We start from the raw sequence: 24800 nt of genomic DNA on the forward strand, positions 1-24800 counted from the left end.
CAGAAAAAAATATGAAAACTGATTGACCCTGCAGATCATCCCTGAAATTCACCGCTATATTTGAGATAAAAATTTTTTATTACAAAGTTTTGAGCTCTTGAAGGTCAATAATACAATTTTTATAGATTTTGAGCTCGAAAATCTACAAGTTTGTTTGAAAAATACCATTTTGTAAATTTTGAATTACAATATCTCCCAAATGAATCAATAGAGTTTAATGTAGTTTGCGGCATTTAATAAATTTTTGAGTTCTAAAATACAATATCTTTAAAAAACAGTCTGACGCAAAATTTTATTTTTGATGTATCTAAAATTCTATCATGCCGCGCTACTTTAAATGCACCTAAAATCTGACGGCATTAAAACTTTTCAGAACACCGTAAACTGCATTTTGATCTGTCAAAGCGTTCAAAAGTTCAACGCACCTCGTAGGAATAGCCAAAACTACTTTAGAGAACCTCAAAACGTAGAGATTCAAAGAAGAACTCGGCTTTCAAAACTTGGCTTGAAACGAGTAATTTTTCAATTTTTTAAAATCCTTGATTTTCATCGCGGGAAGTAAAAGAAAATAAAACGTAATTATCATAACACTTTCGGAGGATATTGTAGAAAGCCTAAAGTATTTTGATATAAGTATGATTTGATAAAATCAAGATAAAGTACTTGAGAATACTTTAAACTTGTTTCAATAAAATTCAAAGGATTGAATCACTCATAGATATTTGATAGCAAAGAGCTTCTTGATATCCATCGGAGTAATTCAATTCGCAACACGAAAGTACAAAGCAAAGCGACTTTCCAATTAGGATTGCCGCTTCAACAGAATCACATTTAGTAAGCCTTTGTTCTTCCATTATGTAGGTACTCTTTTCCTCTACTCAGCGCTATGTATTGTAGTTTTCGTGTTTCCCAAATTTATATAAAGAAAGAAAAAAAAAGACTTATCGAATCCCAGACAATCACTATCTTGCTCTTAAGTTGTCTTAGAACTTTATTGACATGTATTAGAACAACTTTTTTTATATTTTAATTATTTTTCAAAATTTTAGTTCAAATTCTCGCTAAATGTTTAAAAAAATGTATTTCAACATTTTAATCTTTAACGCTTATTTTAAAAATTATATGGACTAATTTGGACTTATCTTCTCGAATAAAAAAGAATTTTACAAAAATTTTTAGCTTTGAAAAGTTGAAAAATTTTAGTTTCACTTTGCAATGTACAAATTGAAGGTGGTGCGTAAATATGTCAACATAGCTTTTTATACAATTTTTTTCACATGTTGCGCATCTAAAGAACAATTCAATAAAATTTATTTTTTACATAACTACGAAAAAAAAGATCTGTACAAAACTTCAGCAATTCCAATCTGCAGATTTAATATTTGTTGGATATCGAATCTCGGTCCTAATACATTTTCACATTAATTTATATTTCTTAGTAATTAATGCTTCATTTTCACCAAATATAATTGTAAAAAAAATTCCAATCTTGTAAAAAGAACTAACACTATTTTATACAATTTGATAATCTTTCTAACATTGACTCGTAACTTTGATTAAATGATTGGATCACTAAAGAAAAAGTTCTCTACATTATTTTACCATGTAAACAAAGAAATACTTATCAATAATTATAGGAAAGATTTAAAATAAATGTATCGTGAATCTTTAACAAAATTATTTCATGTTCTTTAAAATTATTTTAATTAATCGCAAAATTTTATATTGGCATTAGTTTAATACTAAAGTAATATATATTAATATATTTATTATTTTTTGATCATAATAAAGCTAATGAAGTTTTAATAAATACAGTCAGCAGAAATTTTTTCCATACACATATCTATATATATTATTATAATAATCATTTTAATTAAATTAATTAAAGTTAACCTGATACTTTATCAACAACAGCTTGAGTTAAAACACGCGTTGCAATATTTTTAGCAAAATTCGTCAATTGATCAGTGAAACTAGGCTTTTTTGGTTTCTGAGGTTGCTGAGGATACTGTCCTTGATATGGATTTTGGGGATACTGGCCTGGATATGGATTTTGGGGATATTGGCCTTGATAGGAATTTTGAGGGTAGCCAGATTGTGGGTAATTACTCTGGGGATATCCACCTTGAGGATAGTAACTTCCGCCAGCAGGATACTGAGCAGGTTGACCAGTACTAGGATAACCTGCGTTAACAGTACCCATGTTTTGTTTCCTGGTGGCATCTGCTGGATAACCAGAACCTGAAGATGGATAATTTGGATAACTAGAACCTGATGATGGATAACTTGGATAACTAGAACCTGATGATGGATAGCTTGGATAACTAGAACCTGATGATGGATAGCTTGGGTAACTAGAACCTGATGACGGATAACTGGGAGCTGATGATGAGTAACTTGGATAACTAGCACCTCCTGACGGATTAGGTGGATAAACAGAACCGGTAGGATATCCAGAGGGCTTTGATGGCTGATTTGGTAGACTCACTGGTGCAGAAGGGACAGGTGAGTTGTTAGAATGTCCAGGTTCAGGTGCACTAGCAGAATTTTGAGGGTAAAGAACGTCCTTACTCTCCTCGTGCGCTGTAAATATATTTTCAAATCTTGTTATACCTTGTTCTTGGTAAAATAATGGTAAATAATTTTTGTACCATGCGAGAACATGCTGAGTCCAACGTCGATTTATGTTCACTCTTTTTTGTTATGCCGATGTGAGCGATGGAAAGTAATGACTTAGACCCATGTTCATGAACTTTACAATTTCTACCCATCTAACTAAAGTTTAATATGTACAGTAATAAAATTCCAAAGGCTTTTGTCCTTATTTACCTTAAAGAAAATTAATAGGTGATTAAGTATAATTAAGTGGATGAAAAAGCTACATGCAAGTTCTTATGGAAAGTATAATACAATAGAAATTGGAAAAAATTCTTTGGAGATTAAGAAAATGAATTGTAAATACACTTTTTTTTTAGGTATTAAGTAAAATTTGCATATATTTTGGTTATTTGATTCATAAAGTACATATTAAGTAGTTAAAATATTAACATTATATTTATTTATACATCCGCTCCGAGCTAAACTTACACTCACATTTTCTGTATATATCTGTAGCCGGTCATGAATAATTTTTTTTTAGGAGTCGCGCTTTATGGAAAATTATATCCAACATATTGGAACTGAAGTACGTAAAAATTTTCACCTTTTTTTGCCTAGATAATTCTCCTCGGAACGAACGCTACATCTTAAAGTATTAAGTATATGGCTTTTTTCAGTATATAAATTTATTATTTTCAGTAGTTAATTCTTTGATTGAAGAAACTAAGCTTTTATTTAAAGTAAAAAAAAAAAAAAACTATTCTTTCTTATCAAATAAAATCATTTTCACAAACATATTTAAGTAGATAGAGAATACGATCGATCTTTAAATCTATTAGTTAAATTCAATAAAAAAACGGAGATTTATTTCCACCATCAAAATTTTTTCTCAAACGAGATTAACCGGTTAAAGCATAAATGCAATGACCCAAAGATTTGCACCCATTCTTGTAAAAAAAAAACGGTTTTACCCGAAAGTTAAAAAGATTAAAGGTCGGGAGTAGATTATTTGCACAATTTGCCCACGGGGTTTACCAATACATTACTCAGCTTAATTATTTTTTCCTCTTTTAGATCGATGTGCAAATACTTTTTTTTTCTCATGAATTTAAAATCTCGTTATTGATGTTCCGATATATCTATACATATTTTTTACTTTTTTTATTTAAATACCAATAATATGAATCTATTATTCTTTTATGTAAAGTAGTATTTCTATCAAAGACTAATTAATGTTGACTTAAAATGCGGTCAAAGGTAAAGTAAACTTTCTAGGCAGAGCGCGAAAACGTCCAAACTCGGTTTCCGTTTGAGTCAGTTGCAATGTGAGTGTTGTGATTGTTCTTGCCCCCATTGTAAGTACTTGGTCTTTGTCCTCGACGTCCTGATCCACCACCTCTGTTGGTACTGTCGTAATCACGATTCCATACAGAGTCAGGAGTTCCTATTGAGTTACTTGAACGGCCATATCCACCATTTCCACTGTAGAAGGGTCTTGGTAGAGGAGTTGGTACTATAGGCTTAGGCACATTATACGGATAACGATTACCATATCCTCTAGAAGACGTTCTAGGTGGCGGTGTTGGCGGGATTGGCTGAGGCGCTACATAAGGACGTCCACGATCACCATTTCCTCGTCCTCCGACTCCGGGTCTTCGAGAAGCTGTTGATATCGACTTATTTATAATATCTGTTGTTGTTAATGTTATAATTATAACTTTTAACTTACAAGTTACGAGTCCAATGCATTCATGTATTATATTTTCTTTTTAGAATCCGAAATAAAAGCTTTTAATCCCTTGATTGTTTGTTTTTATCATAGAATATTTTTTATAATTGTACATGAAGCGTTGTCTGGGTTAATGATGGGATTCACGTTTAAATACAAGCTTGAAATTCGATAGATGAACTTATTCGAAAGCATCATTCGTGTAAAAAAATAAAAACAAGCGCAAGTATGTAAAAAATTGTTATTTGGTTAAAAGCATTCATCCGTCTAAAATACTTTTTTCCATATGATAGATTTTATCACACTCGAGTGACATCAATTTGACCATAGATAACTCCTGGATAAGAATTACAGTAAGTCAAAGTTCATTTAAATCGATGATAAACAGCTATACCGGGAAATTATTACGAAAATAAGCAGTAACTTATAAATTATAAATAAAATGTTTACGTATTTATATTAATTACAACAGTATTTATGGTAGGAAAAAATATTTCATTAATACTATTTCATATCATTATATCAATATCATTAGAAGCAAAATATTTATTTTTAAATATATGTATTGAATAAAAATCTGCTATACAACTACTAATTAAAAATATAAAAATATACATAATTAATAATTGTTAATGTTATTTTAATATCAATAAGTCTTGAGTATTCAAAATATTCAATTGTAGAAATTTACCTAAAATTCTTTTTCAATCAAACTTTCTTTTTATTTACACAACTTTATATTGTAAATAATTTAAAACATAATTTTATCAGAAGCGTTTATAACGTTTTATGAAATTTAAATTGTGCAATAGGAACGCAAAAAAATATGGGTTTTACCAGCTATTTTTTTTCAAGTCTCTTGAATTTGAGGTAGCTCTTTGAATGGAATGCGGTAACTTGAAAAAATTTCTAATGAATTAAAAGATTATGAAGTTATCGATTATAGATGGGATTCCGGGTAAACATTTTTCAATTAAAATACAGTTATTATAATTGGAGATTTATTGTTTGTATTTCTGTCTAATAATTTATTTTTTTTATAACAAAAATTATGATAGAATGACGAAAAAAAAAAAATTCAATTTTTGAAGAGTTTGAAACTTTTTGGAAATTTTGGAGCAACCTAGAAAAATTTTTCAATCGAGCTAATTTTTAATAAGGACACTTAATTTGAAAAACTAATTTTTTTTTCTATAGGAGACTTGAAAATAGCAATAATTTTTTTCCTTCCCTTTTTTTCCTATTGAATGTCCTCCCTTTTTCTCTACTTAATGTAAAAACAAAGTTATTAAATCAAAAGCCTTGTCCTAGATAATTAAAAGTTACGATTGTTAAAATTTGTATTTACTTAGTGCTCAGCACTTTAATTAATTTGAGATGCTTATGACATTAAATGCACTGAAAACGACGCACGTAGTTACACACCCAATGTTTAATACTATAATTTAATTAAGTAGAGTGCGTTGTTCTGATGTTTGCATACTCGTAGAAAAAATCTAACAGAATATAAAATAACTGTAAAAAAGTATGTCATAAAAAATATCATAGCACACAGCAGCTACAGCGTTGTCGAGAGCATCACGAAAGTTGTTTTGTAATTAATAAGAGTGTTAAAGTAATTAATCCTAAAATTGAAGTGTGTGGTAGACATGATCCCGCTGCACCGTGTACATATTTTCTGTCGTTATAATTATGAGTGTTGTACTGATGACTCGGATATTGATTGTTTAATCCCGGCTGTTGATAATTCGGATACCCGTTGTTATTTTGCGGATAGTATCCTGGCTGAGGCATGCGGTTTTGGTTTGGGTACGGCGGATAGCCAAGATTCGACCCAGGAGCTCCTGAATTTGGAGGAGAGTAATTTCCTCCATTGTTGGTCGATGGGTAAGATGGATAACCAAGATCTGAGCTGCCTGGCCTTTGATTATATCCAGAGTCATGGTGCTCAGGTGGCGGTGCGTTTGCATTGTTAAACGGATGATCCTGATTATAATTGCTGTCAATACGGTGTCCATTTACCGAAGATCCACCAGACTCGTATCCTAAAAAATTCATGCCAATGTCCATTTGATTGGATCAACACTCTCGAGATATTTTCATACATTTGCAAGAGCATCTAATGTTTCAATGCTATTACTAAAGTTTCTAATGTCTACTGTCGATTTACAAAAACCACACACCATTAACCATAAACAATAAAACGCAAATAAACAACATAAATTAAAACTCTGTTTGTATTAAATAATTTCTTTAACATGTAATGATTTTAACAGTACACGAAGAAAAAAAATAGAGATTTTTTTGGTTTTTGCAGAAAGAAAATTCTTATGTTGGGATAGGAATTTTTACGCTGTCAATATAGAAAAATTGTGAAGATATCTATTATTTATGGGAATTTCACCTTTATAGAATAGAAATTTTTCTGTGTTTACATAGGAAGTTTTTTTATGTTAACATATTACTTGTTTCTATCCACCATATAAAAATTAAATAATTATAAATTTGTTATTTTTAAATAGATAAAATATTTAGTAGTTTTTTAATTTTCAAAGAATCCTGACATAAAAATTTTTTCTGTATCGACATAAAAAGACTTTCTTTGTCAATCTAAGAAGAAATTTTATTTCTTTTAGAAATATATAAAACTACGAAATATTTTATTTATTAAAAAATAGTAAATTTGTAATTATTCTTGTATATGTACATAGAAAAAATAACTACGTCAAAATAAGAATAATTTCTATATTAACATAATAAACGTTATTATGCTTAGAAATAATTTGATATAGTAAAATTAGCTCAACATAAGAATTTTTTCAATCCAAAAATGCTAAAAATGTTCATTTTTTTTCTCCTTGTATGCGTACAAAGGATAATATTTTAGTACTTTTGTAAACGTTAATTGCCATATGTGCTAATGATATAATTCTAAAGTGCTAAATTGTAAAATATAAAAACCCACGCATGTATATAACACTTATAATACACAAAAGCCTTTTTATCTACCCATTAAGTACTGCAGAAAATAACGCTTTTTTATACTTTATTGTTTTATTACATTATATTTTGAATTATTTATTATATAAAATAATAAAGACTAGCTTTTTTGCTGTAAGGGTGAACTAAGTGAGAAAATGGACAGTAATTAACAAGTAGATTACAGACGTAGCCTACATCAAAGACAAAAAAATGCGTGTTGGCACGTATATGTAAAGACTTCTTTTAAAAAAAAAAGATTTTATCCGTGCTACTGAATAACCTTTGACGGAAGATGAAAAGACGTTATATATTCTATGGTAGACAGAGGTGAATCCCATGCATGCATAGAAGAAAGGAAATTCATGTGCAAAAGCATGTTAAAGATTAAGCTGTTACTGTTACTAATAAACCTGCTCGGTAATCTCATCAGGCATTTTTAGCATTAACCACAAAGCTTCGCCTATATTAATGGGGGCACTGCCACCAGTGTTGCCATCACCTCATAAAATTTTTTTCAGCGTTCAGTGATATTAGTTTTGTAAAACCTTTTGTATTCTTTTGTTTCTTTGTTTAATTTTTTAACAAATTTTTTTTTCAATCTATGTATTTCAACGGCAGAAAAAATGTATTCCCAGTTGGTTGAAAAATACCGAGTGCTCATGTATAAGTCGAGGTCGAAGGGAGTGATCGATAAAAGGTGTACAATATGCAAAATTTGATAATTCAAGAGCTTCCATATACGAACATGTCGAGAGATATGAAGTGTATATTCATATAGAAAATTGAATGGTCGTTTATTTCACATTTAACGGGAAAAAATTTAAACGATATTATAGATTGAAAGCTCGTTTAAGCTTTTACTGTAATAAGTATTGCCGTGTAACGACGAACGTCATAAGTGGACACGATTGACGGTGTTTCAAAAAATAGAAACATCAAACAGCTTGTTCACGAAACAACAGTGACGCGAGTAAATGGAGAATTTTTTTGCGTTTAAAAATAAAAGGAAATCGATTAAAAAAATAGGCATAAGCTCAAAATTTAAGGATGACGTTGAGTATGAATATTTGTTTTTCTATTTAGTATCTACTATGTAAGCAATAGAGAACATAACAAGCAAAGAGGTGTAATAAAATTGGGTAATAAAATTGATTGGGATAGTGTTTGACTTGAAAGTATTAGTTAACTTTACGTTAAATAAATTAAACGAAAAAAAAATCAACATTGCAGATAAAATAAAAAAAAAATTTGACAGACTTACCACCACCGCCGGCGGGTTTATTTGTACACGTTGGGTATGATCCACAGTTACCATTATTGCCGCGAGTACATGGTTCGTTAACAAGTACACACACTTGGTTGCTCGGACACCCTATGTCTGAGCATTTTCTTCCAAATTCTGGAAAAAAAAAATAAATAAAAAAAAAACATAAGTTTTGATCTAATAATTTTTTGGAAAAATTATTCGTTTTATTAAAAGAATAATTGTACGAATTTTTTGTTTTTCCTTGACACCTATTTTTTGTTAATTCGATAAGGATCAATTCTGTAATATTTAAATAATCGCTCGTTACAATAGAACCGGAAATAATCCAAAATAATGAAAAATTTTAATAAATTTTTTCAATTACGGAAAAATTCCCACTGAGTAGGCCCCCCCCCCCCTTTCCCCTATCCGTTCTTTCCCAACTCCCTTAAAAAATTTGCTTTAATATGGCTAAAGTATGCATGCGTTAAGCCCGCATGTCATACCCAAATTATTCAAATTAACGCTCATTTTATACATAGCTTTTTATTAAAAACCTCGATATTATTTTTGATTTTTCAGTCAAGAAATGAAAATAATTACAATAAATATTTTACTTAAAAAATTAACTTTTATTTACAATAAAACGAATATTAATTGAGCTATGATTTTCCAATCATCTGTGCGTATTGATTATCCACAACGAATAAAAAAATAATCTGGCTAATCAATGATATTTTTGAACGTTACAGTATTAACACAACCATTTTTATTTAGAAAATTTCGATAAGTTTTTGCACGCCTCATAGCGCGAAGCGCGTGAGGTTGTGCTTTATACTCGACTCGTCAAGGTCAAGCAATTTTGTGATCTTTAAATGCCTCCATCACAACCATATTACACTTATACAATGATATGAGTAGATGTACACCGAAAAAACACTTAAATTAAACCATCTTTTACTTTCTAAAATCATTTCATGTTGCTATTTTGAAAAAAATTTTACGTGGACGTCCGGATGTCACCCCATTTTGGATGTACTAACGATTACTCCCGCACAAATTGATATTTCAAGACCGGACCTTTTTTATTAGTTTAAAAATTCGATGAACTGGGTCTGTATTTCATATCAGTGGCCTAGTTTACATATTTTTTTTTTTTTAATTAAATTTTTATTAAAATTCACTACGATACAACCGTACAAACCCAAATGAACTTTTCTTATTTGTCACGTGAAAACTGGCGCCACTTGATCAAGCTAGATTTTTTTAGACTGCGTGCGCATATGATAAGAAAAAAGGGCGCCGATATTTAAAAAAAAATAAAAAATACTCTGTAAGAAATTACTTAATTATAATTTTTTTTTTTTTTTAATCAATTACACAATTAATTTTTAACTTCCCGCTAAGAAAATCTCAGATTTTCAAAAATCGGGAAGTTATTGGTTTTACCCCGTTTTGCAAAAATCGAGTTTTCATCAGATCTCGACGTTTGAAGGTCACAGGAAGCTTACTTGACTATCCCCGCGAGGGTGTCACTATGTCTGTGTGTGTGTGTGTGTGTGTGTGTGTGTGTGTGTGTGTGTGTGTGTGTGTGTGTGTGTGTGTGTGTGTGTGTGTGTGTGTGTGTGTGTGTGTGTGTGTGTGTGTGTGTGTGGGTGTGTGTGTGGGTGTGTGTGTAAGTATGTAAACCTTTATAACTTTTGAACGGTTTGACCGATTTCATCTTGATTGGTGCCATTCGAAAGGGCTTGGCTAAACTTAGATTTTGAATACAATTTGGATCGATTCGGACTGATAGATTCCGAGAAATCGCAAAAAAACTGTAAAAAAATTTGTTTTCAAAGTGGTTTTTTTTCAACAACTTTTAAATAGCTTTATCGATCAACTCCAAAAACTAATCAGCTCTTAATCTTAAAAAACCACGTTGATCGCCGCTAATCCGGTCAAAATTGGTTGATTCGTTCGAGAGATATCGTGCAGGAAAGAAAACCGAAAAAAGTGTTTTTTCGAAATTACTCCGAAATTTCTAGTTCGATCGATTCAAACTTAAAGATTCTTCATGAGGCTTAGAAAACTACCTTGAATGCCGCCAACCGCGAGAAAATCGGTCAATTTATTCAAAAGTTATTGCGGTTTGAAAATTCGAAAAATGGTGTTATATGAAACTCCCATCAGACTTTTGAGCTCGAAGAGCTCAAAAGCATAGAAAAGCTATCTCTTTGATCTTGGAGAGCTCAAAACAACACTTAAATGGTATTTTTGAGCTTGAAAAGCTCAAAAACGGCATAAGTGCAACTTTAAGCATCCAGGTATGGAATTAGCGGGAAGTTACAGGGATGGCCTTCAGGGTCAACCATTTTTCTAATTTTTTTTTAAGAAATGAATGAGCGTTATGAGGCGTGCACTTTTGGATTTTCCAAACTTTTTTTTGTTTTTATTAAATATTTTTATGAAATTCTTCATTAATAAACTATCAAATTTATAAAACATGTTCACTAATGTTGTACATTTTTGTGGTATGTATTTTTTCATTACATCTCCACCGAAAGTTAACACTTTTTGCCCAGTTTTGCGGGAAGAAGGTGCGACTTTTACCTTATGAAATAACATATACAAACAAATCAACAACTTGACATTTGCACTAACCTTCCCACAAAAACAAAAGCACAAAGTCTCAACTTTTGGTTACAGATATGATGAAAAATAGTAAATAAATAAATAGTAAATTTACTCATCAGCGAGAAAAGAAGGATATCCCAATCCGCGTGTTTGTCACCCTCTCCTGCGGCTCGGGAGACAATTTTATATGCGGATTGGAATGTCCTGCTTTCCTCCATCGGTACGTAATATAGGGTAGGGCGGGGCTAGTTGATCGTAGGGCAAGTTGTGCAATCGAAATATCTCGAAAACTAAGCAACTTACAACAAAAGTGTAAATGGTGAAAAGAAAGGGTTACGAAAGGAGAACACATCGCGTAAAAGTCAACTGTCGTCCAATGTTTAGATTAACTGACAAAACGTTTTCTTCTTTTTTTGCGTAAAAAAAAAAAAAAAAAAAAAAAAAAAACAGGTCTTTAGAATTTTTCTCCTACACTCGCTGAAAAATGCCATTTCGTGATCACGAAAGTATTCAAAGATGACTTAATGTTTGCCCTTTCGACTATATATGATTGTTTATTTTTAATTCTTATCATTTTTTTATAACCTAACTTTTATTTTGTTGCCTCAATTGGGGCTAGTTGAGCAAGGCGCTGACTGCGTGTTAAACCAGCCCTACTAGATTTTCAATATTGAAAAATAAAATTTTTCTGCACTAAATTAATAATTATCAATTGATTTGTACATTTGATAATTTAATATAATGTGTAAAAATTAAAATAACTCATATTGATATTATATTAATGAATATATAACATAATTATAGTTAATATTATTATGCTTATAATTATTATTAAAATCATAATTATACGTATGTAGAACTATAATAAATAAATATTTGCTTGTTAATTACAATTTTATTTTGTTTTCATATCATTCTATACCAGTCATTCCGTCTATTTTAGCCATTGCACAACTAGCCTCATACCCATGCTCAACTAGCCTCACTAGTGGGGCGCGTTGAGCAATTTGGAGCGCTCGCGTATTTCCGGGAATAACTTGAAAATTTGGACTCGGATCGTTTTTGTGTCGCTAGACCTTTTGAAGAAGACTACATTACGAACCTAACAGTATATGACTTGATTAAATCCGATACATCGTCTTAAAGTTATGGAACGTCGAACCAAAAAGTGATCAACTAGCCCCGCCCTACCCTACTATTATATTAAAAATTGAATCTGTGTTTCGAGTCGTACTCTTTTAAATAATGCAGGAGCGCTCGACTGTTTTATTGCCACCTATTTATTTGAATTAAATTTTGCAGTAGATCAATGTCCATTTAAATTACTAATAAAATAATCTCACTCAAATTTTTAATTATAAAATAAGCCAATTATCATGATAATAGCTGATCATACATCAAAAGTGATAGACGTGCGAATTTAATATGAATGAAATTACAAGTGAGCGAATTAATAATAAATTAATATAATAATAGAAATTATACATTAAATATTCTGCATATAATAATATAATATTGTAATAATGTACAATTACAGTGAAATGAATGAAACTTCAAAAGAAGAAATTACAATCGTATGTACTCTAAGCTAAAACATAGACACAATGAAGATTCAAGTAAATTTTACTCTTGAAAAGCTAATAGCTTTCCATGCTTTTAGTTTTTCTGTTTCTGTTCCCTTTAACAGTTAAGTCAAAAGAAAAAAGGATTATTCTATTCTTTCATATAGAATCTCGTTTAAAAGTACATCGTATCAGTTGAATTTTTATTTATATGCATACATAGTACACTTTTTATTTTTACTTTTATAGCATTTTTTATCGCGTTATATATATATATATATATATATATATATATATATACGTCAATGTCAGTAGCTTGTCATTTATCGATCGTATTATTTATTGTTCATTAAAGTGTAAAACCTGACGTTAACTTGATCGTCACTTTTCAATGATTCTACAAGCAAGTCGTAACCTCGTCAGCGTCGACTAATGGTAATTCAATTTCGATACTTGCGGTAAAGCTCAACTATCGTCGATGTCTAGCCTTTCAACCATTTTCCTGTACCAGTAGCTTCATTTCTTCTGTACTTATCGATTTTTAGTCCAAATAGATTCTGCAAAGCATTTTGATACTATTTATTATTTATAGCAAACACTTTAATTTCTTTTATTATTTAGAATTTATTTTAAACACAGTATTTATGATTAATATTTATTATTAATGGAATTAAATGAATAATGATTTACTAATGAGTTTGCAACTGTTTACATTTTACATGAATAATTGATAAATGTTTTACTTTGCCGAAAGTGCTTTTCGGATTCAATTTGATAACAAAAAAGAAATAAAATATCTATCAGGTAAAATACCCAGTATCAAAGTAAAATATATTCAACCCTACTTTTTATACAAATAAAAATTTATTTATTAGTTAATAGAAATGTTTCTCATCAAAATATGAAGAATTTTGAATTTATTAATGCGTAAAAAAACATGCATGATTATATATTTATATTTTTATAAGGTTTTAAAGATATACTACAGAAACAGTAGTAGTTGAACAAACAATTCTGAACTGCCGCAGTAGTTGAAGTAGCATTTCAGAGAGAATATAGCATAAAGCTCATAAATTTGTCGTTCATTGATAAATCACAAGATTGTTATAAATAATTTAAGATGAATAATAACTACAAGATATAAAAAATATATAAAGTTTTTATATTTATTTCTTTGCTGCGATTATTATTATTATTTGTAAGTCACAAATCACTAAATGACAATAACATTAAAATTTAAACAGTTTCTTGTTAAATAATGAATTTTCTTCTGTGATCTATAGTATTACAGACTTTTTATAATTATTTGTCTTTTTTTATGACTTTAAATTAGTCTTTCCTGCAAAATTTTTTTTTATAGGTTTACGAATTTGACTGTTGAAATTTACCAGAAAAGTTCTAAAAAATAAAAATAAATATAATCTAAAACCTTCAATTAATTTAATTACACTCTTCTTTTTATGTAGATTTTGTTAAATCCATGGTAAGTTATACTAGTCCCAATGCTGATTACTAGTGACGTGACCTATTGTAGGTTAAAGTGCTGTCGAAATTATATTTTTACAAAATAAATATAACTTTTCACTTTGAATTATTTGTTTTTGTTGCATAAATTGTCAACAAAATTATGAAATTATTGTATTTACATTGTTTATATAGGTAAAAAGTGATTCAACCACATTGTTTACTATTACACTACTACTCTGTAGGTTCTATAGACTATGTTCAACTACTACTGCAATTATAAAAAAAGGTCATTCGGCAGCCGAAATGGAAGTAGATTTTTCAAATTAAAAAAAATTGATATTTAATTAAATAATATAAATACTAATAATGTATAACTTAATTTATGAATTAAAAACAAAATTCAATAATAAATTTAAAACTATTTAGAACAAATTTTGGAAAAAAAATTATCTTGAGAAGAAAAATTTTCTCAAATATTAATCAAACAATTGCAAAGATTATAAGATTTGAATTATAAATGTCCAAATTTTAAGTAACTACTTAGGAACAACTGTTTCCAAGTTAATTAGAATTTTTGAACCGGATAAAATTTTAATTGAAAACAATATTTAGAACTAATTTGTGACATATCTACTGACGACCTACCCAAAAACATTACACGAAAGACTGATCAATATCGTAATTATTGAATTTAGATCATGATTAAGCTATGATGCAGACAATAATTTTAAAACGGCTGCAACAGTAAAACTGTTTCATTAAACGAACTCTAAAATGAGTAATATTGAGGCTATTACCACTTCCGAGTAGTGAAAATTGAAGCTTATTAAAAGAGCTTTACGATGCATTTTACTGAATTTTAATATCTTGTCTAGTTCAGTAATTATACCAAGTTGAAGTAGTAAAAACAGCAATTTTTACGATTTTCAAAATTTCAAAATCCTGTAATTTTCAAATTACTCGCCCGATTAAGCTCATCTTTGAACTTAACTTTGGTCTTGATCGATAGATAAAGTATGTTGAGTTTGAGAAGAATCGGTTATAAATTAAAAACGCTATCGTGCTGACAAGCCGCGTTATATCGTATAAATTTATATATATATATATATATATATAAATACATACATATAATATATAAACTTTTGAACGAACTACATTTTCTGACTCAGCTCGACAAACTAAGTCAGAAAATGACTAAATTTTTTAAAAGTTTTGCTATGAGGATGGCTGCAATAGTTTTTATAAAATTTTTATAAAATCTACTAAAAACATAAGGATCAAAACTTGAACATGTGACGTCAGCTTGTTCAAGTTCTGTATATAAAACTTTGAAAATTGGGAGGTGTAGTTAGATGATAAAATTTAATATTAAAATTATATTTTTTAGCTTTGCAAAAAATATGTAATGTTTAAAAAAGGCTATTTCATTTATTGGTACCATTTTTATTACTCAAAATGATCTAATGCCATTTTTTTTTACTGATTGAAAGTTTTAAGGTTTAGTACCATTTTCATGGTAAAAGTATCATTTATAGGCTATTCTCAATGTACACTGTAAAAAATTTCGGTGTAAAGTTGGACCCAGGGACTTTTACACCGCCGTGTGAGTGTGAAATGTCGGTGTAAAATTTCCTCCGTGTGAAATTTTCACTCTTGTAAATTTAACACGGTGTAATTTACTGTTTTACACTATTCCGTTGTATTATTTATAACTTTGAAAATTTAATAACTATTACTAGCAACCTTGCAGTTTCTATGTTATTGCCGTGACGTGAACTATGAATAAATAAAATTTTGCTTTCTTAAATGATGACTTTTGTTAAATTGCACTGTACTTTTTTAACTATTGACGTTTTTAAAGATATAAGCTCATCCCGATGTTACACTCATCAAGAATCTTCACTTAAGTACCCACATCATTTTTCATATATTTATATATAATTTATACATATACATATAAAAAATATATCAAAATGCATCTGGGTACTCAAATGAAAGGTCTTGATGAGTGTAACATCGGGATGAGCTTATATCTTTAAAAATATATATAAAAATATATTTAACACTATAAACATTCGAATTTTTATCAATAGACTCTAATATAGGATCCACCGTATAATTAGATAAATTTTTAACAACTTGAATATTAACATTTTTGTTGCAGGCTTTCCAATGATATATCAAGTATATATCTTAATATATTAAGATTTATTACGATGGAATGATTTTACTCCGTAAAATAGCATAATATAAAAAAAAAACATACTTTTAATTATTTATTTCTACATGTTTATATTTGTGATCTGATATCGTACAAGTCTGAAACTAAACAATCAAATTAATTAATGAGAAATTTTCAGGAAATACATTTACACGCTTGGTAGTGTGAAATTTAGGATTCACACCGTTCAAATTTAACATTACACTTAGTGTGATTTTCACACCGTCCGTGTTAAAAATTTTAACACCGAATCATTTACACCACACCGAGTCCAAAAAATTTTTTACAGTGTACCAACTTTTAAATTAACCAAAATATGATTATATCGATTTAAGATTTAAAGAGGTTTTAAAAATTAATTACTAAATCAACAAATAATGTTAAAATATGTATATTACTACATTATAATAACCCGAGTCGAAATATCAGACCCGTTTTAGATGTAAAAGTCGGGGTGAACTAAGGACATAGTGAAAACAGCATTATTATTTAACGCCTGGTTAGACTGTAATCCTGTCAAAATGGGACAAAACTCAACTATTTACAGTCAAACCAGGCGTCGAGTTTATATAGTATTTAACTGAGCAGTCTTTCCTGACTACTCAATTTTCTAAGAATTGTTGGAAAAAAGTATAGCTTAAACAGGTCTGAATTTTCGACTCGGGAAGTATCACGATTTTTGTATTTACATTAATTTAAAAAATCTGTTCAACTATTGGTCCCATTTTTTATGGTGTTCAAGTATTACTGAGTTATTTATCTTATATGAAATATTAATAATCTTTTTAATATGTCGAACCACTAGAATTTTAAAACCGTGGATAGTTATTTCATTCGGTAATACTCGATGACATAAGCTGTCATACTATCGAATCCCAATAAATCTTTGGGTTTTATCTATTTTTTTTTTTTTTTTTTGAGTATTTATAATTTTAAATTTTTTTCACGAAAAACCATGGTGAATTCTTGCAAGAAATTTATAGTAGTCTATGAAATCACCGTGTAATTTTCTTTACGATTATTGGATGTTCAATTATTTCGTCGTCGATTTAAATTTTGTGGAACTAAACTACATGCCTTTTAAAAAGATTGTGATTAAAAAAAATAAAATACATGGGGTGCACTTTCATTATTTGTAGTATTCTAATGAATTCTGTAAATAATTTAGATTTACTTTCTAACTATGAAAATTAATTGGTACAAAGCGTACACAGCTCGCTGAGACAACGAAGAGTTAATATTTGAAATTTAATCTTTTAGACACATTAAAGATTAAAATATATTGATGCCAAAATTGTTGAAATTACCCGTAGAAAATTTTTTTTACTGCGTTTTTCTATACATTAAAGACGACTATATCCTGATAAAGAAATTTTCTTGATTAAAGAGAAAATTTTTGAACCAACACAGAAAAAACAGCTCTGTAAAATTTACAGAAAAGTCTGTGTTTACCGGATTTTATTTGTAAATTAACTCGCGTGAAATTTACAGAACTTAATATGTTAATTTTACATGGTGATTTCTAAAAACCTAAATCTGTAAATTTTATAGATTGATTCTGCAATTATTATAGAAGTTACTCTGTAATTATCACAGAAGTTTCTCTGTAATTATTATTAAAAATCTTACGTGAAGAGTTAAAACTGCTTTTCAGGCCAACATGACTGCAAATTTATTAATATGGTTTATAATCAACAACTTTTAAAAAAATACTATTATTATGGTATTAACATTTTTTGTTTCATGGTGATTTTTCTCAACTTCAATTATTTTATAAAATCTTAATCTGTTAATATTTAATTAACAATTAGATAATTAAAAATAGGCTGTCTTACGAAATATTCTCGAATTAAGTAAAATTGACTTAAACCAATAAAAATTTGTTAGTTTAACAATTTCTATTTGATTCAAAACGATTTTTTTTTTGTCCATTTTTTTTTGTGTATCAAGATAACTTTGATGTCAGCGTAGTGTTTCATTTGTTTGAAATTTCACGCCATAAATTTACACCCATACTATCTCAAGCTAAGTTCTCTTCACTATTTGTTTTTTTATTATATAATCCGATAACGAATAGCTTGATTGTAGAATCATTTTATAACACGCGTAATTTGTTTTGATTGTATTTTAATATTGTGAATCTTGATCCTCTATAAGTAAGGTGCTTTATACAATTGTAAGTAAAACTTCACTGTGTAATTACTAATTACTGGTATGTAATTGAATTTATTCACAATTTAAAACAATTTCTAGCAATTTGTGTTGAATCTTAACTCCCTCATGGAAAATATATACATGAAACATGTAAGCAAAGATATAACAAATTTATTTATACCACATACATCGAATTTATGTTTTCATTCATATTTGCATGTATGTTTTCTTATACATTTTTTTCGAGGGGGTCGTGTCATACCAATCGAAGTATTATCAATTATCACTCCTAACAATTTACCTTTAGTCATTTATTTGAGTATTCGATCATCTATTCTATTGTTTTATTTTCTTTTCAAATATTGCTCAGTAAAATTATAGTTAGATTTAATGATATCGATAATTAAAAACTTTATTTTCATGGCCCATTATATAACTTCCGAGTAAAGAGTTTAATTGCAAAACAATTATGCAACAGGTGATCATTATGCACTGAAAATACGGTTATTTATTTATATTATATCATATAATTTATAATATAAATGTATTTAACAGTGATTATTGATCATATTATATACAGACAGCAAATACTCTATTCCGTATAATTAAACCTATCCCATAAAATTCCGATTTAACGATAAAACATGTCACATTTTGGGAGTTTATTGCAATACGGCGGTGTCACAAAGACATTTCAATAGGATGAAAAAATGTTGAAGAAAGTAAGAAAATACGTTAATCAAAAGCAAAAGAGAAGAGCCATTGAATCGAGAATTTATTCCCCCAAAGTACTAAAACGTAAGAGAGTAGAGTAATAGGACGACTCTAAGAATGAAACTCAAGTCCAAGAGCATTCATTCGGCAGAAATGAAGTGACTACGATAGTCTTTATTGTACTAAAATGTAACTGTTACTTCGTAAACCCATTGATGTAAAATAAGACAGTACTTACTTGAATACGCGACCGTATTTGCAACACCTATACACAGAAATATTGCCACAAATATACCATTCCGTGGAATTATCTCCATTATCTGAAATAAAAGGGATAATAAATTTTAGTAACAATTTTGGTGGAATAACTTAAGTTATGCTAAGAACATTTTCATCGGGGCTTAAGAAATAAAATAAAAATTTATTTGTATGTTAACAATAAAACGACTTTAAAATCATTTTTATGAAATTAAAAAGTTGTTTTGGAGCCCACATCTTATGTTTAGTAAGAATAACATATTTTTATTAATTATTTAACCGATCATAATGGTTATGAGTGATCATATTAGGCGTTGATAAAGGATATATTTTTCCTTAAGTTTTTTGTAGATATCAAAAATTTCAAATGATTTACTTAATTGTTTCTGAGAAATTAAATTTTTAATTTGCTCCATATAAAAACAAATAGTTAAGTTTGAGTTTCGATAAGGTTAGAGAACTTTCTATGTTGACCCCCAAGTATCATAAAAGATTCAATATTAACCTTACTACTCTTCGATATCCCTACGGGTAAAAGACCCAGTTACTGACACTGGCCTAGTTGTTTGATACTTGCAATTTTATTCCAATTAAAAAAATAAAATGTTCTCGAAAAACCAATTATCTTAAAATTTATAATTCGCAAATTATATTTATTAATTTATTGGAGTGGGCTTTTTTTTTTTTAATTAAAATAAAATTGCAATTATCAATAACTAGGCCAGTATCAATAACTGAGTCTTTTACCTTATAAAGGAAATTCAAAATTTCTTTTTCCGAGAATGGTGCTTAAAATCAATTCAAAATTTCAAACTTGTGCAGCTTACTTATTATTCGTGAAAATTTTATTTAGCAGAAAACCAGTTTTTTTAATCAAAAAATTTCTTCTCCTGACTTTAATATTTTTTACTTGAGATTTTTTTTCTTCAATCAAAAAATTTATAGTTGATTTAAAAATAGATATTTAAGAGAATTCGGTATATATCAAATAACGAGCTTTTAAATGGAAGGAAAATTTTTTTAAGAAATATTATGCATCGTGTAAAAAATTCTTCATCAAAGATATTTGCATGGAGAATTTTATGCTTCAAGTCCGAGAGCCTTAATTTATATATTACAGAGGAATTTTTTGACGTAAAATAACAGACATTTTTTAACAAGAACAGAACTGAGAATTCTTTTTTTTATACAAATAATTTTTTTTTCAATCTTATTTTGTTTCAAGTGAAGAAAAAGTCCTTCCGATTCATTATACAAATACTAATTGATTAATGTTGTATTTCATTGATGCTATTAGATTCTCAAATCAAAATTTTAATTAAATAATATCAATACTTGAATTTCAATCTTAAAAGTATTAAAAAACAGTTAAATTAAGAATTGAATCAACGAATGATTTCTAATTAAAATTTTACAACTGTATTAATTTAAATAAAAATAAAAATTATAAATAGTTTTCATTCAAAATAAAAACCAATCATATTTTTTAATTTGTTTTTTAGCCTTGAAAACTTACTCTAAGCTAAAAATTCTTTATTTATTTATGCTTAATTTAATTTAAATTATAAATCTGATTGGTGCAAAGTCATATCACATTGACAAATTGAACGTTATTTAGTAAATGAAAAATGGGTCAGCAATTAAATAAAACCAACAACTGCGTCATGTACATAAAACTGTGTGTTTTATCCGAAGAAAAACAACAAATTAAATGAGATTGGAGGTTTTACTGCGTCAGGAAATATATTTTACCTCTCTGTCGGTTAGTAGCCTGAAGAAATGACGCGCCAGCTTGCACATTTATTCCCATAGCAATAATTTTGTCAATTTCGTATATCGAAATATCTACACAACACAATTATGATGTGTCAATTGGTTGAGTAATAACCTAACAAATTAAGTTATAAAATGATATTTAAGAAATACTTTCTCGCATAAGCATTTAATTCTCATACGCCTTTATTAATTACATCTTATATTATATATAAGGCAACATTAAGTTTAATTAGTGGTGGTGGTGACTGACAATTACAGAAATACAATTGTTTCAAAAGGCAACATAACTATAAATGTACAGGGTGTTCGTTTTTTATAAAAGGAATCTCTTTTTTTTTTTTTTTTTTTTTATTAAATAACAAAAAAACAGTTTATCTGAGTTTCTATTTCTTAATTAATGTGATATTAAAATTAGCAGAAGTTGGATAATTAAGATTTTTTTAAAAATAAATTATGATATTAAAATTTTGAAATAAATTCCATATGTAGAAATGAAGTAAAACTATGAATTCAATTTAATTAGTATTATAATTAGCTAAAGAAAATAAGAACCAAATTATTCGGAAAAATCGAATATATTAATTATTAGATTTATAAATCTATAAACCTAACAACTCAACTTTTTTGTCCACTAAAATAAATCATTTATCTAATTTAGCTAATTTTATACACCAAAACTCTATTAATTGAAATAGCGAATATTTAAACTTTTAGACAATAATAAAAGAAAATTAAAGTGATTTAAATTAAAATTGGAGCATATTAGATAAAACGTTTTGGTTAGCACTATTAAATAATTGACCGAACGCATATTATATCATTTATATTACATTATATATCTATGTTATGACTTATAAAGATAGATAAATTTAGAACTGTAATTTGTTTGTTTTTGTCTCCGGAATTTTTTTATGTCCATACAAATTTAAATAATAATTATCAATGTTATTTAAGTAAAAACAAATTCAATTACCGGTACTAAATTCTTTTTAGGTCAAGATCAAAAAATTCAATAAATTTTTTTTACTCTAAAAGTTGATGGAGCTACAGAAATAAAAAATGTTGTGAATCATAAGTGTTTGAGGAAAAACTGCAACCGTTTTTTTTTTCTTACAATAAATTATTATTTATTTTACTCATACAGGAAATACAAAATTTATAAATAACTTATTTTTGACACAAATGATAACGTTTAAAAATAAAGTAGTATACAATTTAAATTTATTATTAAAAATTAAACATATCACACGAAATTACGAAATAGTGTCGTAAAATTAAGAAACATAATATTTGTGATTCGAATAATAAAATAGTAGCTAAAAATAATTTAATATCACGATTTAAACATTTTTTATGAATTTTTGAGAAATTTGTGGATTTTGACTTTCAATGGACGATTTGAAAGTATTAAAATAATTTTTTAATGTTTCTGTAATTATAAAATTTTTAAAAGTTTATCTAAATCAGTAAAATCTTACTTGATCACACCCGAAATAAAAGAAACTAAAACAAAAAATTAGGAAAACGGTTGACCCTAATGGCCATCCCTGCAACTTCCCGCTGATTCCGTTAATACATGGCCGTTTTTTTTGAGCTCTTTGAGCTCAAAAATACAATTTGTGTGTTGTTTTGAGCTCTCCGAGCTCAAAACGATACCTTTTCTATGCTTTTGAGCTCTTGAGCTCAAAAGTCTGATAGAAGTTTCATAGAACACTATTTTTTGAATTTTCAAACCGCAATAACTTTTGAATGAATAAACCGATTTTTACGCGGTTGGCGGCATTCTACGCAGTTTTTTAAGCCTCTTGAAGAATTTCTAAGTTTCAATTGGTCAAACTAGAAATTAGAAAAACCTCCTAAATTTTGTATGCTCTCTAAGAAAAAAAAAATACTATTACTCTAAAAATTGATACTCAAAAAATGTTAATTGAAGAAATGAACACATCACATATTTTTGATTTTTAAACTAAAAAAAATTAAAAACTTTGTGAAATTTTATTATAAGATTCAGAAATTAGCCATGAAGAATAAATTATAAAACAAATTATCTATAAAACAAAATAAATACCAAAAATAAACTCGTATATTTATTCAGATATGATTAAAAATTTTTTTTAATTTACTTTTTATTTAGTATCTTGTCAGAGATTGACCTAATAATAAAAGCGCACAGCGTCAATTTATTCCCTCACAGTAAAAAATTTTTCGTCATTGTGTAAAGTGTCAAAATGTTTGTGTAGAATTTAACATTTTAGTGTGTAGAATTTAACATTTTAATATGTTGATTCAACACAAATTGTGTAAAAAAAGTCATCAACACAAATTTTTGTGTTAAATTTGACGAAAAATTTTTTACTTTGCTTATACACATGATTATTTAAGCAAGAAAAACTTTAGCAAATGGAAAAAGTTTAAAATGGATAGTTTAAAATTTTTATAAATATATGAGGACTATAAAAATTTAATAAATAATAAAATGGCAAATATGATAAAATAGCCATGAGATCTTTCTCCTAAAGATTTGTAGATCGTTGGATACTTTATACGCAGAACACGTCATCGAATACATGATGCATAACACACAAATCCGTGTAAACCGTATCAATCATATTATCCTCTAGATCGATGAAAACGACGCAGAATAATACTGTGCATATATCAGGAGACACAAAGACGCGACAGTACTGTCAGTGATCACTAGAGCATGATGCATAATCGATTGAATGTCTAATTAGAAGTCGGTAAGATTGATTAATGCCCTAAAGTAACTTAGTGAGAGAGATAACCGGATGTCTATCTTCTATAAATTCTATCTTTGATGTCAACCAATTGATTATCAACGCGTAAAATTTCGTCTTCAGATCTATAGCTAACATCTTCCTACCAATCAAGTTACGTACTAATTAATTTCAAGTGTTAAGTTAGATTAACGAACTATATGAGAAGAAAGCTGAGACCATTTCTAACGTGTACTAGTATGCATAGTATGCTATAGAAAATACAGTATGTTGTGAAAATATTGTTATACTTACTAAACAGTATTAGTGCACGTTAGTTAATCCTATAACGATCTATGTCACTGAAAAGTTACTGCAACACTGGATGAACAAGTGTAGTGTATAACTAAACGTATAACGTAGTGAAATTCTGGTCGGGCTACTCAAGTTATACTCTGTGCTATAGTATCTGTAAGCTGGTGCCAACTACATATAAGAGGAGAGGGAAGGTCATCATTTGAAGGCCATGAGTTAAACAGAGAAAGAAAATCCCGCCAACGATATCAAAACGAAGAAAGATTAATATAGATCAAACGAGAAGGAAAGAGAAAGCTAGATCTCTAAGAAATAGAGACGATGAATAAATGAATAAAGGGGTAGGGAGTTTAGTCATGGAGACAACACATAGAAAACATTACCTCCATAATAGCCTCGCCTACTATACCGAATAGATTAAATTAAAATCATATCATATCAC

The 24800-nt window shown here is 28.4% G+C and overlaps 1 protein-coding gene across 3 annotated transcripts; it reads right to left on the minus strand.

The window, feature by feature from the left end:
• Nucleotides 1–1804: 1804 nt before the first annotated feature.
• LOC123268374 (calcium-binding protein P-like) lies at nucleotides 1805–24512 on the minus strand. Of its 3 annotated transcripts, none has more exons than XM_044733384.1 (5): nucleotides 24359–24512; nucleotides 19531–19612; nucleotides 8571–8708; nucleotides 2486–2583; nucleotides 1805–2443 (listed from the first exon to the last, which is right to left on the minus strand). In XM_044733384.1, exons 2-5 carry the CDS (start codon nucleotides 19607–19609, stop codon nucleotides 1889–1891), a joined length of 870 nt encoding a protein of 289 aa, XP_044589319.1. In that variant the 5' UTR covers nucleotides 19610–19612; nucleotides 24359–24512; the 3' UTR covers nucleotides 1805–1888. The 3 variants fall into 3 exon arrangements, with proteins under 3 accessions (XP_044589319.1, XP_044589318.1, XP_044589317.1); XM_044733383.1 differs by having other exon boundaries at nucleotides 1805–2271; nucleotides 2302–2583; XM_044733382.1 differs by having other exon boundaries at nucleotides 1806–2583.
• Between the last annotated feature and the right edge of the window lie 288 nt (nucleotides 24513–24800).

The sequence above is a fragment of the Cotesia glomerata genome, linkage group LG7, assembly GCF_020080835.1.
Source record: "Cotesia glomerata isolate CgM1 linkage group LG7, MPM_Cglom_v2.3, whole genome shotgun sequence".
NCBI classification, from domain to species: domain Eukaryota; kingdom Metazoa; phylum Arthropoda; class Insecta; order Hymenoptera; family Braconidae; genus Cotesia; species Cotesia glomerata.